General features: G+C 30.0%; 2 protein-coding genes across 5 annotated transcripts in view; one reads left to right on the plus strand and one right to left on the minus strand.

Moving 5' to 3' along the window:
- Nucleotides 1-21,088, minus strand: part of Snx1 (sorting nexin 1) — a 55,893-nt gene that overhangs the window by 1,219 nt on the left and 33,586 nt on the right. The window contains exons 1-5 of one of the 3 annotated variants that reach the window (XM_087404908.1): nt 1,991-2,319; nt 1,050-1,301; nt 740-986; nt 493-657; nt 283-404 (exon numbers count right to left, since the gene is read on the minus strand). In XM_087404908.1, coding sequence (XP_087261034.1) covers nt 283-404; nt 493-657; nt 740-986; nt 1,050-1,301; nt 1,991-2,083 — 879 coding nt within the window. In that variant the 5' untranslated portion in view covers nt 2,084-2,319. Of the gene's footprint in view, nt 1-282; nt 405-492; nt 658-739; nt 987-1,049; nt 1,302-1,984; nt 2,320-21,088 lie in introns of those variants that run through there. The other 2 variants (XM_011064178.2, XM_087404909.1) reach the window with 2 other exon arrangements.
- The window catches only part of LOC105150848 (phospholipid phosphatase 1), a 37,445-nt gene continuing 19,572 nt past the window's right edge, over nt 3,216-21,088 (plus strand). The window contains exon 1 of one of the 2 annotated variants that reach the window (XM_011064198.2): nt 3,216-3,518. In XM_011064198.2, the coding sequence (XP_011062500.1) occupies nt 3,513-3,518 (6 nt within the window). In that variant the 5' untranslated portion in view covers nt 3,216-3,512. Of the gene's footprint in view, nt 3,519-7,572; nt 8,036-21,088 lie in introns of those variants that run through there. The other variant, XM_011064214.2, reaches the window with a different exon arrangement.

The following is a 21,088-nucleotide window of genomic DNA, read 5'->3' on the forward strand; positions in this document are numbered from 1 at the left end:
GAATAATTATACATATACACTCAGCAATTAGTATACATTGTTTTTAAATATGTCGCTAAAGTATTGTAATAAACATATTTTTGTGATATATTATGTGATAATGTTAAGACTATTGATAGCAATGTGGATTAAATTAAAAATACGATAAATAAGACGACACGTCAATTTCAAGTAAACGTACCTTACCCTCTTCCTATTGCAAGCAACAAAAATATTGTTTCACGATATTTCATAGGAAATACATGCAAGAAGAAATATGGAGTTACATTGAAGAAATCTCACCATATCGCTCTCGTCCATTTTATACGTTATCTTATTAACCGTCTCCCCAACTTTATTGAAAAGCCGCATTACTCCTTTACCACTCAGTGCAGATGTATTGGTAGCTTTAGGCAATTCTACATCTAGAAAAAGAGAATCACTGATGTTTAATCAAAAGAACTTAATTTGTTAAAAATTTTATGTGAATTAATATTTTTGAGTATCACTTACCAGCTTCTAAAAATTCTCTGAAATCAGGATCAATACTCAGAACTGGATGTGCAGCCGTTCTATTCAAATATCTCTCGAGAGCTGCTCTACGTCGTTCAAGAAATTCTGTGGAGCTCGAATTTTGCTCTTGACTCTTGTCCCCCGACATTTTTATTTTCGTCGTTCCTGTTGCGATATCATTTATATTTTTTAATGACTTTTTTATAACTGCGAATAAACTTAAGAAAAATCAATTTTATATTCCTACCAATTACACTTTTTTCTGGAGCTGGTGGAATTATCCTGCCATTTCTAAGATATTTCTCTGTCAATTTATCATGAAGACCTAGGAAATCACTGAAACGCCGAATCACGCTAAAGTTCCTTTTCTTAAAAATAAGCATATTTGTTCTCGTTTCAACTTTATATGCGACGTAGGCACCCATTCCTTCGCCAATCTTTTGAGGCGAAGTGACAGTAATTTTTAAAAAAACTTCAGATGTGTCTGCTGGAACCTACACATAAATAGCACAGTGTTAAAGTTACATTTATACATATTAATGCAATGTAATACATACCTCCTCCAAAGATCGAGAATGAATAATATTTGTAGACAAAGTATCTGCATTATCATTGATAGGAACATCATGAAGGTCTCCGATATCTGTATTCATCGGTCCTAGTGGAGGACTCAAAGGACCTGGAGCTGGACTGGACATCGAGGAAAACGAATTCTCTTCTGGCATGTCTCGCAAAGACAGCTTTGGCAATTCTGCTTGTACCTTGGAAACTCCATTATAAGGCGAAGTATCTTCCAATTGATTCTGTTCCTATGAACATGATAAATATTTCCAATTTACGGCACATTCACAAATCTGTTGTTTGTATCACATTCTTGGCATGTTAATATCGAATCAAAATACAAGTTGCTTTCTATTTACACCAAAATTCAAATAATTCCAATTTGTGACATCGTAACTCAGTTGAATACCTAGTCCTTTTCATTCTGACAAGTGAAATTCAACTGAGTTTTTACTTACAACCCAAGCTCCAGACCATGTGCTTTACTGAGTCTTATTAATTCCCATTTAAAGTAGTTATAAACTTGTGTTATTATGGAATGATTTTTCACCAAAATAAATAAGTCATAATCTGAGTATAAAATATATAACTTTAGACTCAGTATCACTGTGAAAATGGAAAGCAATTTAACTGCAGAGTTCACAGATTGTTTATATCGAATCAATTAAGATAAAGAGACCAAAATACTAGTTTTTCGCAGCAGAGAATGTTTTGATCAGACAGAATGAAATGCATATAATTTCAACGAGTTCAACTTCCGATGTAAAGGCATCAAAGACACACGTCTCACACCAATTATCATGCAACTACGAACGCAGATTAGTCTCGCAGCATCGTGGCATGCTCGTTGATATTATCAATCATTTTCTTTCTTTTCTTCTCTTGCGGAGTTTTGATTCCCGGCGTGGTGGATTGTTAGCTACGTTGATACCTGTACCGCGGACGCAAAGATATCCTCGTCGTCGTCCTCCAGATCGTCCAATTTTGTCTCGTTGTCAAACAGCGGCGGCGATTCCGTCATATCGGCCATCTTCCTTGGTTCTGTTAGGTTCTGTCAAGCAACGACGACAGTTACGCTCCTCGATCCACAGGGATCGGCCCCCCTGACGACGATTACGCCGACGACGTCAATTATCACTGTCGGTATCGACGGCAGTATCGGCTCAAAAGCATACAAATTCACTTCCGTATAAAAACGAGACCGGACTGAACTGAACCGACTCCGTGGTCCGTTTAAAATTCCATTGTCATTGTCATCTCACTTGCCGCGTGTTAACACGACAGGTCCGTTTGTTTTAAAGGTGTTTTTTGTACCCCAGAAATCTATTCAGAATTTATTTCATAATATATTCTCTATTATATGCTTTTATTTATCTCTGCGTTTTTTAATGCTTTCCTTTTGCCTCTGCAATGTTCTAATATGTATTTATTTTGTTCTATTTCATTTAATTAATTTTTCTTAATATTTATTTTATTTTGTTCTAATTTTGTTTCAAGTACGAAAAATAAACGCGACAGAAAAAATGTATTAATTCCTTTTAAACATATAATACGTAAAAAAAAATGGAAAACCTATTACAAATTAAAATAATTATAAATAAAATTATTTAAAAGAAAGATCGAAAAATAATTAATAATACTGTTTTTTTTTAATAAAGAAAAATATGTATAAGAAAAGACGAAAAAGAAAAATCCACATTTATGTGCAAAAGAATTATAATTCATAAACACAACAATTAATCAATATTTGATATAAAAAAGAGGAAAGAAAATTATACAAAGAAGATAATATCTCTACACAAAAAAAAATACAAAAATAAATTAAAAAGCTAGAAATCGAGATAAAAATAAGCAGGAGCTAGAAAAGATATAAACATTATGTCTCAAGAAAATGTGCAATATAATTTATGTTAAACTTTCTTTCAACTTTTCTTTTTTCCTCTCCAATTATCTAATTATATATATTCATCGATTTTATTTTAAATGCAGAATGTGCAACACGATGCAACGATGCAGCTACCAGACCTGACCTTCATGATGCGAGAGGATAGAGATCTTCTCTACCGACCATCGCGGAATGTCGAAAAAAAAGTATAGTACGACTAATGAAGGAGAGGGGAGAGCAGATCCCCCGCAACCCCCGCTTTCACCCACACCTCGCGATGACGATAGTTTGTGATAGTTGAATCACGACGACGGTGACGCGTTGCTCTGAGTGCGTCAACGTATAGTCGGTATATATCACTCAGTGTGTATCAACGTATTGTCACACATGACAGGTGATGTTCACGCATCCGCGTGACTTTGCATCCGCGCAATATATATTCCGTGAAAACTCCGCGGAAAACAATTTCTGTGAGCGTGATTAAGTATCCGTGGAGCGGATATTGTGATCGAATTAATCGCCGATCGTATTGTAGTTGTACGGAACACCAAAAGGTCGCTAGGATCCCACAAAGATGCAGGTGAGAGATTTTCATTTTTTTTATTCCTCACGTACTTTTTGCGCACGTTTAGGAAGCGAGAGAGAGAGAGAGAGAGAGAGAGTAGAGCGGGGGGGGGGGGAAGTGAGAAAGAGAGAGTGAGAGAGATCGTGTAAAAAAAATAGCGAAAACTCTCTCTTGCCGAGAAACTTCTCTTTCTCTCTTTTCTCTTTTCTTGTACGATTGGAAATTCTCGTTTAGCTATGTCTCATGAATATACAACAGCAGACGCGAGATGGTTTGGAATTTCCCGCAATTCCTATTCGCGTCCCGCTTCGCGCGGTTAGAATTGCGCGAAGAGTTCCCGAAACGACTGAAAACGCACAGATTAAAATGCGCCGAAAACAGAGATTTATAGAACTATAATTTTTTAACGACAATTTTTACTAGCTGGAATGTCGTTACGTAGATATTTTACAGAGTGAAAAAGCTGCAATGACAGTGTAAAGGTACTTTTTCATACTGACGCTGGACGCTCATTTTTAACGTCAAAACAGATCACGTAATAAAAATTGACGAATATCAAGCGTCAATTTGATCACGTGACCTGTTTCGACTTTAAAAATGAGCGTCGAGCGTCAGTATAAAAAAGTACTTTAACGATTCCGAACTGTCGTTAAAAGTTATAGAATAGGTCTACTAATTCATAAACACAACAATTAATCAATATTTCATATAAAAAAGAGGAAAGAAAATTATACAAAGAAGACAATATCTCTACACAAAAAAGAAATACAAAAATAAATTAAAAAGCTAGAAATCGAGATAAAAATAAGCAGGAGCTAGAAAAGATATAAACAAAGAAGCCGTTCTGATTCCCACCTAAGTGCTCCTCATCCTATTTAACGTTCAGTAAACAACAAAGATGACATGACATCCGGGATAAAGCTCTGTATTAATAAAAGTAGCGCATTTCTTTGATCTGAGCCGAGATGCCAACTTTCCTATTGGCTATTTCGACCGCCATTTTGGACCGAGTTGTCTGTAGTTCATAAATTAGTATTATTGATATATGGTGTGGTTAGTTATAAGACCAATATGGCGGACTTTTGCGCTGCTTTTATTAATATAGAGCTTTACATCCGGGGAGCATTCAGGTAGGAATCCGAACATGCCCTTGGATATTAATCATGTAACTTTTTCCCTAGAGTAGAAATGTGAAAGGTAAAAATTTTTTGTCTGTATGTATGTATATGTTATATTGCATTTATATGTTGAGTGTGAAATTATAATTGATGTTATGATGCTATTAATGTGTAATTATGTAATATTTATGATGCTATTAATTTAAATAATTAATGTTCAATGTTTTTTTTTTTGTAAGAAATTGATACTTTTAATCTTTCATAAAGGAAATAAAAAGAAATGCGATACTTTCAAAAATGCTCGATTTTAAGACTCAAATTATCATCACGATTTTGCAAGTTTTATCGATTTACTTTAACCTTTGGAAAAAAATTAATTTTATTTATAATGAACGAATTTTTTATTCTTCTTTCGTCTTTGAATTACACTAATGATCAATCAGAAAATGGTGATAATCTAATGATCTAATCTGTAATTAAGAGACGTTATCTATAAACGTATAAACATATACGTTTCTTTTATCTCATTGTCTCGATAATTTTTAAGTTACGTACAAGTCATTACAAAAACTCCACAATTTATGTTTACAATTTGTTCTTATCAATTTGTTCTTTCAAAACTGTCTTAAGATATAAGGCGCTAATATCACTCTTATGATTAGTTATGATTACACTGAAATGTTTTGATATATATTTTGTTGCTATGTGACCCTAAAAATTTTCTTACTTTTTCATTTAGAGATCGTGTTGTTTTAATCAAAATTTAGTTATTCTAATCAAATTTTTATTATAACAACAAATTTGGTGAGAACAACACAAATGATTCAAAAAGCATTTTAAAGTTTGAAGTCTCTACTATTTCAGATAGATTAAATAACAATTAGATAAATTAAATAACAATTAATTCGACTGATTTTTTACGAAGCTGCAAAGATATAAATGGACATTCTTTAAATCTAAAAATTTTTATGAACTTTACAAAGTTCCAAAGCATGAATTAAAAATTGTATACAAAAGCAATTAACCGATTTTAAAAGACTGAATCTTTATTTTTAATTTACGTCTTTATTGTGAGCGTTGTTTTTTCACTGACTTATCAACAGTGAAGCAAGAGAGTCTTTTTTACTTTGACTGTTCATAAAAAATAAACAAAGTAGAGCTTAATATTCTTTAAAAAAACGAATAGGAAGGTTTCAATTTTTTCTTTAAAATACTATTTTTTTATTTAATTATTACCATTTTTTTATTTTTAAAGAAAATTTCATATATAAACTTCGCTTAAATGAGGCGCTAGAAATTTAAGGATGATTGACATGTTTTCATTTATGATACTATATCTCTGAAATGTTAAGAATGTTAGGATTTTAACGTAATTTATGTTCTTCATGTTTAAAGCAATGACTTTGAGTAAAACAACGTTCGCTTTATTCTATCGCAACATACCCGTCGTACTTTGTATGAAGGTTGCACGATCAAATTTACGCGTCTTTGTATATTATGTATATGGCGGATATACACGATAGGAGTAAATGCGAGCAAATTGAAACCTTCTTAATTGTTTTAAAAAATATCGAGCGTTACTCTTTTGTTAGCAGTCAAAGTAAAAAAACCACTTTTTGTTTCAACATTGAATAATTCGATAAAAAAACAATACGCAAATTAAGAATAAAGATTCACTTCATTGAAAAATGTAAATTGCTTTTGTGTGTGATTTTTAGTTCATATCATGGAACTTTGCAAAATTTTGAGATTTGACAAATTTCCATTTGTTTATTCGTGTATTCTGTCAAAAAGTTAATTAGGTTGTTATATAAACTACCTATTTGAATTAAAAATAGAGATTTCTAGTTTTAACATGCTTTTTGAATTATTTCATTGTAATCATTTTGATTGTACTCTCTTGAAAACTATTTTTTGAGAGCAAAGTGATATACGAGTTTCTTTTTTTCTTTCATTCCTTAGTTTTTTGACGTAGTATCTAGACACTAAGACTAATTATAAATTTCGACAATCTTCACATAAAATTAAATTTCTTAAAATTCTTTAATTTTATTTTTTATTTTCGGATGCATTTTAACAAATGCGTAATTTATGGATTTTTTACAAAAATATATGCATAAAAGCATTCACAAATGTAAATATTCATAATTTGAAAGAATAATGGAAGAATTGTATTGTAGTAAATATTAAAATCATTCTTTACGTGCAGAGTATATTTCAATTAAATATGTAAATTTGTCAAAATTATACAGCTTTATGTATGAATTGCAAATTTTTTATTAAATTAGATTTACTAAAAATCAAATTAATTCGAAATTAATTCGTCTTCTGATAGATATAAAAAATTATTTTTCAAATACATGAATTTTAAAATTATTATTTTTTAACTCTTTTGTTTCCTGTGAATTAACTATAATCAAATAGCTGTATTTAAAATTAGAAAATATTATTACATCTATATCTAAATTGCCGATTTGAATATACGTAGTTTTTTTATATGGCAGGACTTTACGTTTGTATAACATAGTATTTTGAAAGTATTTTTTAAAACTTTTCGATAAAATAAAATATCGTGTTAACTTTACAGATAATGAAAATGAGTTCCACATTTTTGTAGTAAAAAAAAAAATAAAATAAAAATATGGCGTACTAATTTTGGTATAAAAATCTCTTTTTGTATAAAAATTGACCCGAAAAGGTCGAATGAGGGCAGAGAGCGCATCTGCACGATGCGACCCGGCGCATTTTCGGAGCCGACCAAATCGACTTCGTTCACCCCAGGGTCCGATGATCTAAGTGGGTCGGAGGATGCGAAGGGCCCTCGTTAGAGAGAGGGTCTCGCACAATGCGCGACGCAACTGTAAACCGTGAACAGCGGGAACACACGGTGTCTGTTCGACGACGACGACAACCACGACGACGACGATGGTGGTGATGGCAATGGTGGTGGTTGCTGATGGTAGTGGGGAAGCAGGGTAGAGAGAATTTAATTTGAGCTTGCGAGGAAGTAGTTGATTGGAGATGCGAGGTACGGATTCGTTGGCGGGAGAGCAGTTGTAGCTCGACCGTTGGTCTTGTTAGACCTTCCGGGAGATCCTTTTGCTAAGATCGCGATTGCCGATCCCAATCTCGATTGATTTCGCGAACGCACGTGCGACGTGCGCACGTTTTCTTTGGTGCGAGACCGCGCCGTTCTTTTTTTTTTTTTTTTTGCGAGGCCACGATTTCGGGCAATGAACCTGATTGATTCCATTCGACCTCGCTATCACGTGCAAATTTGCAATTTCCACGTTTATGGAACAGCCACATAAGAAGCGACAATCAAGTTCTCCGACGAACGAGTTCGTAGGTTGAGTCAACAATGCATTACGATGCATAAATTTTAAATCTCGGGATTGAGCGCAGCTTTTGCAGGTACTTTTTGCGTTGAAGATTGTCGACAATAGTTTTTCATACTTTTGTTAGTGCGCGCTTTGTGACTAACATTTCGCTCTAAACTTGGCTCTGTTTGAATTCTACTTACATGTCTCTCTCTCTCTCTCTCCCTCCCTTTCTTTCTCTCTCTCTCTCTCTCTCTCTCTCCCTCCCTTTCTTTCTTGGTCTGATTTAATGCTTCATTAAAAAGGAAGATTTTGAATATAATCAGATTTGGAGTAATGCAAAATATTTATATGTATATCCTTACTAATTTATTGTTGTAAATATGATATATAAATATAGGATATTCTAAAAAATATTTCTGTATTCGATATATTCTAAAATATATTTACGATATACATTCAATAAAGAAAAATAAGTCTAGAAAGATTTTGAACTACTTTCATATTTATTAGGTGTTGGAATTAATTCGTAGCGTTTTACAAGTGATGGGAAGTACTTTCATTAATGTATTTTTTAATGCTCATGTGAAATAAATAACATTCTTTCATTAAAAAACGCTACGAATTAATTCCAACACCTAATATATCATAATTTTTTTATACTTTTTGTAAACTTTTTTGATAGAATTTATGATTGCGTGTAAAAAATTAGAAGAAAAAGTGATATACAAATACATACAAAATGTAAGAGATTGAATATATATACAATCGTAAATATGCAAATTTAGTATTGTTTATCTCACAGTCCCGTCTGTGTATTATTTTATATACTTAATTCAGCTTCATACATAACTAATTAACGTAATACTGCTCGAATTTTTAATTATATTTACCAGCTAAAATACCTGTCTGGTGCGATTGTTATATCTCTTCTTTTATTTTCTATTGTTGGCAAGCAAAGGCAGTTTGCCAATATTTCACCGGCAACAAAACATTGAACTGACAAATCGACCGTAAAAGAATTTTATCTAACGGCACATGAAAACGGATATTCTCTATAACAAAAAAGTATATCGCATATATCTCAAAATTATGGTTTGGAAAAGATAGTTAACCGTAATGATTATTTGCCGCGTCGAAAAATTACGAGTGCGACCGAATACAAATATCCATTTTTCCTAGCAACGACTGTTAAAATGTAGACACTATTCGGTACAACGAATAATGGTATCGATAACACCTGTATGATTTTAACTTGAGTGGTAGATAATTCTGTATTTATTAACAGATAGAGAGCACATTGATCTATTTTAATAACTTTTACTAGAGCTACTTTGATCTCTTAATATTTTCCGACAGTAATAGTTATTACGCGAACAATATGTAGTTTATAAATATATAGACGACGCGTTAAAAAGCTAATGAAAACTTTGACAATTTGTCAAATTTGTTTTTATTCAGATTATGAGAACTGTCTTCTGTTGATTTGCCGACATTGATCGCGCTATTGTGTAGCAATATCGCTTTCAAAACAGATTTAACTATCTGTTAAATCTTTTACTGCTGTTAATACACACGAGAGAATTCATGTCAAAATGTTTCTTTGGTCGGCATTTATAGTCCGTTCTTATTTCTAGACCATCTTAAGTTGCTAATATGACTTTCTGGCCGGTATTCATAGCCAGATCTTATATTTAAGATTGTATTAAGTACAGTCTTAAGAAGTCAAGAATCAATTAAAAGGTATTAGCATCTTAAGACATTACTTAAGACAGTCTTGAAATAAGAACTATGAACAAGGACTATGAATACCGCCCTCTGATTGTTTCATGGCATCTTAAAATTGTACTTAAGACAGTCTTAAATATAAGAATCGATTATGATTATGATTATATGAATCGATTATATATCGCCGACCTTAAATCATAATCATAGCGATTGGAATTGGCGATTGCTTTTCAACCAGTCAAAGCATAGCAGTCCTCGATTGTTTTATTTTAAAAAAATTGATTGAAAAATAATCATTAATCATCAATTATAATCGCATAAGCGCTAGTGTAATTACAGCTTTACAAATATATACTTATACTTTACACTCATTGACACAATTGTCGTCATCTCAGTTTTAATAATTCATTTGTTTAAGTGCAATTTATCTGCACTTAATCTGTTTACTTTTTTTACAAATTTAAATCTTATTTGCCACGTTAATATTTTTATAGGAGTTTGTAGCTCAAGCTCATTATAGAAATTATTTATTCATTTATTCAGCTTCACCAATTAATTTTTTAACGATGGATAAAAATTATTAATTTTTTTATGATTGATAAATAATCGTATATCACTGTTTATAGCGATCTTATTATTAATTTGTAATGAAAATATTTATTAAAAGTCAGATGAAAGGAAAATTCAGAAGAGAAACCTTTAAAGAAATTTGAATCTTCAAATTGCGAGCATTACATTCGCATTACAATACCAAATGTTATTTTTTTAGCGGTCAGATCATATCTTGTCGTCAGTGAACAAACGCGCGCGTAACGATTAACAATACATGGGCACAAATAGCGCCCGTGAGATTGGAATTGTGGAAATATACGCGACGGACGTAAAAAGATTAAAATTTATCATGGGAAAGGGGAATAACGACACGCGAGAGCCTCTCGAATTGATGCGAGTAATGAAAAATGATGCGCAGAAAGTCGCAGGAACGAGTACACAATGTTGCTCCCTCGCATTATACGCGAAACCCCTCGGTGTTGTCTGACGAGGCCCTGCAGTCGTTTTCCCCCTAATTATCTCATAGTAGATGACCGAGTTGGACGCACACCTAGTTCCCCTCCTCGAAACGCGGATATATTATCGCATTTTAGAGCACAAGTGTCGTTAATCGATGCAACGACGACGACGATGTCTAATTAATCGGATTTTCCGCTCGGAACACGCGCGATTATTATCTTTATTTACAATAAATGAAAGATTATGTCAGATTATGCCTAGATTTATAGCAAAATTTCGAGTTCATATTACGGTAAATTGTAACGAATGTATTGCGAGAAATGTATTATACAATAAAATTTGAGTGCGATGCGCAAAAAAGTCAGTTAATGTTATACATTTTTGCTGTGCATTATATCTTATTGAAGGAAAACAAAACTAAGTAGTAATATTTGAGTTAAAAGTTTCTTTTCCTTACAATTAAAATTTTGATTAAAATTTGAGAAAGTGAATAATTGAAGATCATTCCATATATGTATTTATATAATAAAAATATGGATTAAAATTAATGGACCGTATAAGTGATTTATGAGTTTATACATGATAAAATTATGGACCATATATAATAAAAATGTAGATTAAATTTAATGTACTAATATTAATATTAATAAACATATTAATATTATTAAAAAAAATATTTTAATAAACTTATGTCCTGCATAACTTGTGTCGGCTCTTAAAAGCTTTTTTTAATAGTTGATTTACTTCACTAGAGTCTATACAATTTTGAAATAATTCGAATTCTAACTGTTAAGAATTATGAATAATTGTAGTCAAAGTATTCCTTTTAGTTAATTTTCAATAATTCAGTAACAAAAAAATCTTAAGAATATTTTTAAAGAATAATTTTAAGCTTTCATGTTAAAAAATTTTGACAATGTTTTTGGATACGTACATGACAGACTTACAAAGTGAGAAGAAAATTTTGTCCAATTCATAGTTTTCTATGTATAAAAATTATCAAATTCACAGAAACTCGAAATATATCTAGTGATCTTTCAAGAGTAGAGATTTTTAAGTTTTCAAATTTTGAAATTCATAGCGCTTTGGTTTCAACGCAATGCCTCTTTATTTTTTATTTATTAACAACTGCATGTAATAATAGTATGTATTTGTCGATAAGACTAATGTTTTTTTATGATACGTTTTTATAATATACGTTGTCGATGGACCGGAACGTTGACATTCGCATCACGACACTGTGCTCTCAGCGAATCGCAAAGGATTAATCTCATTAAGATTGTTATAAAAACATTTAATTACCATTTATAAAAAAATGTTTAACTTTGAGATCTGATTATACAGGGTGGGCCATCTATTGGTACGTTTTTAAAAATGCGATCAAATGAGCATACATTGATATTTTTTATTAATTTTTTTTTTGTTGTGAAGCTAAAAGTATCCGCGTCAAGAATGAAAAACGATTTCGTTCATGTGGCTCCCTCTACTGGCCTTACAGTATGCCATTCGGTCACCCCAATTATTAATGACATTTTGGACTATTGTTTTTCAAAGCTGGAATTGTCTCACACTTTGGGCCACAGCCTCAATATTCTCGGGTGTGCGCACTGTCCGAGCTCTGGGACCACTTCTGTCATCCACTAACATCCCTTTCTCACGAACTTTCCTCACCAATTTGCGTATAGCTCCTTCGGTGCTCCATATTTCTTTTCAAAATTCGTACAGTTTCGGCGACACAGCACTGACTTTGAAAATAAGTTTTTAAAATTTCAAAACGCTCTTCAAGAGAAAACATGTTGTTTCGTGCCGCGGACGGTATGACTAATAAACTGTCAAAATTTCGGGTCTGTAGCTCGTTCGGTGTTGCCATACGACGAAATTCAAAAACGTACCAATAGATGGCCCACCCTATACTTATAAGGATGTACTTGATTATTTTAGGTGAAAATATAAAATGCGCAGAAAGGAAATTTTTTCCAAGAAAAAAAAATGAATAAAATAATTTGTTAAATTTGTTCTTAAACAATTAAAATTATTGAGGAAAATTCTGCGAAATGTGAATAAATAAAGTTATTCAAATTCATAATTATTAATTAATGTATTCAGCTTGTCGAACTGTCACATGATTTATATGCGATTAAACACATGTAATTATCATGCATACAATTTAGCACAAATTCTCAATAAGTATGTTGCAATTTCTTTCATTCTTTAATCGCAAATTGATAAGAAATTCTATATAATGCAAATAAAATTTAATATTTAATTCAATACTTGATTAATTTAATACTTAATTATTTTTTTAAAATACAATCATAGCGATAATAACTGTTTATGATTGGAAATGGAATGCAAATAATAATGCAAATATAATAATTTAATGTGCTTTGTAAAAAAATTGAAATTAGAAATTAGTTTAGATAAAAAATAAAAGACTTAGTCACAAACTAATAAACAATGCAGTGATTATTAAGTGTGTGATTATTTAATGTCATTATGTAAAAACGGTATATTTTACTTATATTGATAATATATTGCGTATGATATAAAATATGTTTTATATAAATTGCTCGCAAAAACAAGTAATATGAACTATTGTAACACTTTAAAGTATTACAATGATTTTTTTATGTAGGCGAAAATCATAATTACTATATGGTATATTCATTGAGGTAGCACATTATTTTTTTGCTATGCATTATATCTTATTGAAGGAACTCAACTAAAATGTAATCTTTAAGTTAAAAACAGTCTCTTTTTCTTAGAATTAACATTTTGATTAGAATTTGAGAAATTGAATAGTTAAAAGTCATATTATACCGTATATGTATATAATAAAAATATGGATTTTTATAGATCTTCAAAATTGATCTTAATTTAATGCAGAAATTATATAAACATTATATTATAGTTAAGGTTTCAAGAAATTCAAAAATTCCAGAAAGATATCACTCTTTGATTTTTTCATTGAAAACGGTTTTTGAGATTTCGTGTATTTTATGAAACGTTTTATATTAAGCGAAGGTGTACAATCTCCGAGTAAAATTAATCAAAGCAGTACATTCGGCAATGAAATGGATAGGCTGGCAAAATTGCGAACTCAGATGAACCCGGCTGAACTGACTGAAAAGACTGTTGGCGTGTCCTTTACTTTAGATAAAAAAATCGGCAAGAACTATGACCAGAAGCACTCAACCTCCTTGGAGGCCGACAAACAATCCAAATGTTAAACAATCAATCCTTAAATAAAACAAAATTTTTTCGATAAACAGAAACAATTGAGAACTTAATTGGTCTTCTTATGGGACTCTTAGAACTCACTTATGCAAACTCAATTGCTGAGTGAAAGAATTACCGATTATGTAGAATAAGAAATGAGAACAGTCTATTTTATATTAGTTTACTAAAGCTACTGTATTAGTTTACTAAAGCTACAGATTCATGTTTCTTAAGCTTAAGGATTTAAAAGAGGATAAAAGCTCTATAAAGCTAGCAAGACCAAATTAGCAGAATCAAATCGGACTTATCGGAATTTTTAGTACTCATTTTGTACTAAATTGTACTATTAATGATATTTTGAATTGGTCCTATCAGCTTAATATTAAGCTAGCACCGCCATGATTTTTTTCAAAATGGCACATGGTACAAAATTATCATTAATGGTACAATTTAGTACGAAATGAGTACTACAAATTCCGATAGGTCCGATTTTATTCTGCTGATTTGATCCTGCTAGCTTTATAGAGCTGAGGATAAATTTCGTAAGTATAGTACATTATTCTGAACTGAGATTGACTCAACCTCAAGAACCAACAAGGAATCATGAGGAACGTCTTCAGATTTAAATTTAGAGACTGGCTTAATCCCACTCGCTATTGCAATTATTACCACCACTAGTTAAAGCATTGTATAGCCACAACCTACGTATTATTTCTTTCTTTCCATCGAAAGAGTGGAAGAGAACGCATCGCGACCCACGAACTCTATTTTACGTACTCCTTCAAGGGGTAAAAGAAAATGATCTAAAGTTGGAATGATTTATTAGTTGCACGAATGAGATAGGCTGTAAAAGAGAGCTGCGGATCCAACAGGTGGTTGAAATAATTTCTTTGTAAGTAGTAGAAAATTCAAAATTAATTCTATTCTTTGAGAACGATGATGATTCATTTGTATACATATAGCGATTGTGTTTTTCATTGTCTTTTCCACGCGCGTCCCACTAAAAGTATCTACCTTTTTTGTATATAAACGTTTTATTGTCTATTGAAATTTAAAAAGTACAATTAAATGTTATCCAACCTACGTGCATCTAAGCATGTTAACGTAGGCATTCTCGTAGGCATGCTAACAATAAGTATTTTGATAAATTTGCATCAATAATATATCTATTATATTGTTAAAATTATGTATACATAAGTATATTATTTAATTTTTTATACTATTTAATATATTACTATTTAATATACTTTAATATATACTATTTAAAAATATATACTGTTTAATAAAATTTATATAAATAAATGATTTAAAATTAAAACGAAAAAGGGCACTATAACGCAAGATCGATAGCGATATAAATTTTACAACCTAATAAATATGGATATATTTTATGAATATTTATACGTGTTTATGTATATTTGTACATATTTATGTAAATATTTTTTTCTTATATAAACTGATTATCGGAAACATTTCTTTACTTAATATCAACTTCTCCCACATCGTTCAAGATTACCCTCTCCTTAATCTTCTCTACAAATCGAGTATATAAGATTGTGAATCGTAATAAGAATTTAACATAACATCCTAACGAGAAGTTCTTATAACAAGTTATCCTCTATTCGAAGTTATTCCATAAAAGTTTACTGTGAGACACAGGTATAATTTTTAAATTATATAACTTCAATTATTCACAAATTATTGTAAATAATTAAGAAATTGATTGTGCTCACTAGAGTCTAGAAATTTTGTGTCAAATCAATAATCGATTAAGAATTCATTGAACTATTGGATCTTTAAAAAAAAAACAAATTTCACTGGATTTTGTAACAAATTTAATTTCGACACTTTGGACTTCAGATTTCTTAATTTACTTTAGATCGTAGAAATATTCTAAATTCTAAACGAACATTTTTACATAATTACCTTTTTAACAGTATAGATTATAACATATAATTGTAAGACTCAGGTTTTAGGTACTTCGCGAAAAATTGCATAAATTTCTTATATATGATATAATTTATGCAATTACTGAAGATGGCCTAATTAAGGCCAAAATATTTTTAATTGTATATTTTAATTGTATTTTTAATTGTCTATTTTTAATTGTAAATCTATTAAATTTAAATATAAAATATTCGCTACCAATATCTTGCATTGTGATATATGCTCTTTTTATTTTTCCATTTTTCTAAAATTTATATTAGGTGTTGGAATTAATTCGTAGCGTTTTACAAGTGATGGGAAGTACTTTCATTAATGTATTTTTTAATGCTCATGTGAAATAAATAACATTCTTTCATTAAAAAACGCTACGAATTAATTCCAACACCTAATACTATATTTAAAATATTGCTAAAATTTTCGATTTATATTCCTAAAGTCGATTTATAGTCCACAGTTTTCTTACGCTAAAATAATCATACTAGAATCGGTATTTGTTAATGCAGATAATATGGTAAACTTATCATTTCATGATCACATTAGATATAACAAAGCTTAATGTTTGGGGGCAGCAAGTATGCCAAGGGCAGCTAGAAGCTGCAGTTAAGAGGTTGGTTCCTGTTGGACGTTTAAGTAGTGTAATAAAATTCCCGACGTCTACGATCTGTTAATCTGTTAGCGATAAAAATATTATTTTTTTAAAATAGCGATTAACAAATTTTAATACATAACCCAGTAAATGAGAATGGAAATTGAAATGAATTAAAAAATTGCAATTCATTTTAATTTATCCGAATTCGCGCTTTAGAACTCGGAGCTGAATTGAAATGAATTGAAATGAATTAATATCTAAGGGCATAAATTCGTTTCTGTTCATGAACATGAATAGGATATGTATACTTTGCAATGAATTAAAAAAGATTAAAGTACAAATTTTCTTAATTAATTGCGTGTTTGAAATGGATTGAAGATAAATATTAAAAATACGCCTACCTCAAATCTCGATAAAAATATACTCGATCGAAGCATTTTCGCGTAAATAAAGATTTGACAGGAAAAAAGTGTCGCTCTGCTCTGTTCTGAATTAAGATATTAAAATTGGCGACTATTCAAGTTAGGAAATCTACCCAGCAAACGAGAATGGATTAAAATGGATTGAAATTTTTTTCTATCCGAATGTGTATTTTAAATAGGGAATACTTTTTTTTGGATTTAATTGGATTCAATTGGATTCAATTAGATTCAATTGGCTGCAATTGGATTGAAAAACTGCATTTCCTATTCAAAATTTTGAATTGAACAGTATTCACAATTGCAAACGAGAATGGATTAAAATGGATTGAAATTTTTTTCTATTCGAATGCGTATTTTATATATATATTGTATATATATATATATAAATAGCGAATACTTTTTTTGGATTTAATTGGATTCAATTGGATTCAATTGGATTCAATTGGATGCAATTGGATTGAAAAACTGCATTTCCTATTCAAAATTTTGAATTGAACAGTATTCACAATTGTGTTGTGCATAGAAAAAGCTAATATTATTTTTATATTGAAAGGCATAGAGATATGCATGCAATTCCTATAAATGAATAAAAATGCATTCAGGATTGAAAAGCATTCATTTTAACATTCGTGAATAAATATTTCTGAAAATCTGAATCCATTTCAATTCATTTCAATCTATTCTCGTTTGCTGAATATATCACAACTATGGTAACGTAATTTTCAATGCAGATGCAATAAACGAACACGGAAACGGTTGGGTCAGATCAGGATAGAAGCGAACATATCTTAGAGTTAAAAACGATAGAATACGCACTCAAATCCTTTGTGAGCAATTTGCGTTCTCGAGACATGTAATTAAATTATCAATTCGTAACTTTAATTCGTAACTTTCAATGCAGATGCTGTAAGTCAGCTTGCAAATCATGCATAGAATTTTTTTGTTTACATAATAAAAACGAACATGATTTATAAATTAAAAAGTATAAAAAGAAGAGCATAAATACCACAAGATATTGTTTGTGATCACACAACAACAAGATATTATTTAATTATCATTATATTAATAAAATATTAGATGTTTCAATCTAGCCATCTTCAGTAAATTCACAATATTCTTAAAACGCAGAATTACATATATCTGACATTAAATTCAACCGTCGTGTAATATAATTATGTATAAACGTGTTCTTTCATCTTGTGAAAGTGCATCGTACAACAATGTTGCAGCGCAACATTTTTTTTTAATTGAAGTGAATTTAAATGAGATTTTTTTTATTTATAATTTTGAACTGGCTTGAAATATATTTATGGCTAATTCATTTATACAAGCATTTTTGCACTCAAATGAATAGAAATGTGCTTCATTATGTTGAATTTGGACGATTTATGTCCATATTATATTATTTTTTGATTGAAATGATTATAATACGAAATAAAATATTCATTATATTGAATTTGAATGTATTCATGTCCATATTATATTATTTTTTGATTGAAATGAATTATAATACGAAATAAAATATTCATCATATTGAATTTGTATTCATCTTGGTATTATACTATTTTTTTATTGATAATATTAATATTAGGTGTTGGAATTAATTCGTAGCGTTTTACAAGTTATGGGAAGTACTTTCATTAATGTATTTTTTAATGCTCATGTGAAATAAATAACATTCTTTCATTAAAAAACGCTACGAATTAATTCCAACACCTAATAATATTTATGTTTTTCTATGTGATAACCTTACAATGATATAGTTAAATATCACGAGATGTAGAAAAACATAAATATTATGTACATAATATTTATGTTTTTCTATGTCTCGTGATATTTAATCATATTACTGTGACGATAATTATTTTATCATAACTTCCCAGAAATGAATAGAAATAAATTCATTTTGAAAAAATTCATTTATTCGCGCTTCTAATTTTTCGAATCCATTTGAATCCATAAATACATCTGAATTCAACATGATAAATAGCTCTTTCATATTGAATTTTAATTCATTTCAATAAAAAAATACTATAATATCAAGATGAATACATCCAAATATGATGAATATTTTATTACATAATTATTACATAATTATCTAATCTATCTTTCTTATTGCTTACATTCTTCTGTATGACTTGTCCTTAACAAAACAAGCTGCTTTATGTTTTCCGACAAAGCGTAATTCGATTAAGTTGTGTTCTCAAAACAGGCGATCCGTGGACAGGAGATCACTTTACGAAATACGCATCGCTATTAAAAAAAAAAAGAATAACCCGCTTGTATCTCGCGTGTCTGTAGCTTGCGGTGGAAAACCGATGCGACCGTATATCGCGAATTGGTATGTAACAACACTCGTGTATCACGTTACTTAATCCGTCGACGCGCGCATTATTAAAAAATTCACCCTGTCTTTTGGACTTTGATGAAGTCACCATGCATATAAACGTAACACAGTTTATTCGACGTATATTATTATAATAAATCGCAATCAAGTTGGTCGTAATCAATTTGACCTCTTTAAGTAATATACTAGTAAAATAAAATATTTAAGATAAGATATAGTGTATTATATAATATATTATTATATAGAGTACACAATGTTATATTACACAAGAATCTCAAAATTCAAAATACCATAGCAAGAAAATTCTTGAAAAAAAATTATAACAGAACACTTGCTATTTGCCATTCTGAACAAATTTTTGAGATAAAGACTGGTTATATAATTATATATATAATTATGGATTACGATTACTATCTATCCGTGAATGGCATCGATAGTGATCGGGTACATGCCTCATAAACACTAGACAAAAGATTGTGTGTATAACATCAGTATAATACCGTATGTTACAATATTTTTTACGAATTAGTAACATATAAAATGAATTTATAATTTATCAGAATTTATAATGTATCGTTACTATGTTATTAATTTATATCAAAAGTATATCAAAAGTACAATATCAAACAATATCAAAAGTAGATGTGAATAAGATTTGAATAGTTTTTATCAAATGTGATGTATATACTTCATTATGAGTTACTTCATTATAATAATTTTAATTTTATATTTAATATATATTCTTTGATTCTTTTTTAAGCTGCGTTCCATTATTCACTGAGAGTACTGAAAATTTATAGTTCACGTTATATATATTATAGATTTTCAATACTCGCATATGAATAACGGAATGCAGCTCTTGATTCCAAAGAGAAATCAAAGATGTATAAAATTTAAAAAATTAAAATTATTTTAATGAAATAATAATTCTTCAATTAAATCGAAAAATTTATTAATTACACAAACACACAAAAAATTTTTTTGATTTGGGGATTTATAGAAAATTATATTTTGACGTTCTAAAACCGAATCTGATATCCAAATTTCTCCATCACGTCACAATATTTTTTTTTCTCGACAGCTCGAAGAGAGAGCTCGATTTTCCAATATATTTAATCTATTAACTTGCATATTAACTTTATAAGCTTGCATAGTATCGTTGAACTTATTTTCTTTCGTTTACTTCAGCTTGTATATTAAAAACTAAACCATAAATGATTCTAAGAATACTAGAAAATTGAATTATTTTCCGACAAAAAAATTATGACTTGATGAAGCAATTTAGGCACTTTGATCCGGTTTCAAAGTATCAAAACACATAAGAATATCATAGCCTAATCTGCAGATCAAACATTAAATTTTGTATGCTGCGTTATTTCTTTTATTTTATTTATTCATTTATTTTCTGATGAAAAATATAGCGATTTTATTATTATTTACATAATATAACTACTTACTATTTATATGTACACCGTAAAAAGAAATGTGTTTCATTCTTGTCTCCATTTTTTAAACATTTAAAGATGTTTTAATTTAGAGTAGAAAGAAAGTAGGTTACGATACTCTTCCCGAAAAATTGAGAAGTCCCAGGTTCGAATCCTGACTGAAATAATATTTTTCGCAATAAGTTTCTTATTTTCTTTCTTTCTATTCTAATTTAGGGAGGATTATTAGTGTTTCAGAATGATTGAAATCGAAAGTTTTTCGGCTTTCAATCATATCTGAAATAAATTAATTTAATATAATAATATAATATATTGTGTAAAATATCCAATTTTGACCGATTTTGGCTTTCGTTTTTGTACTTAATGAATAAATTATATAAAAATGCGCTATTTATGCGCTTTCATATTCACATAGTTTCAATTTTTGCGCTGCATCCCT

This window comes from Acromyrmex echinatior, chromosome 3 (assembly GCF_024713525.1).
Source record: "Acromyrmex echinatior isolate Ae372 chromosome 3, ASM2471352v2, whole genome shotgun sequence".
Lineage (NCBI taxonomy): Eukaryota > Metazoa > Arthropoda > Insecta > Hymenoptera > Formicidae > Acromyrmex > Acromyrmex echinatior.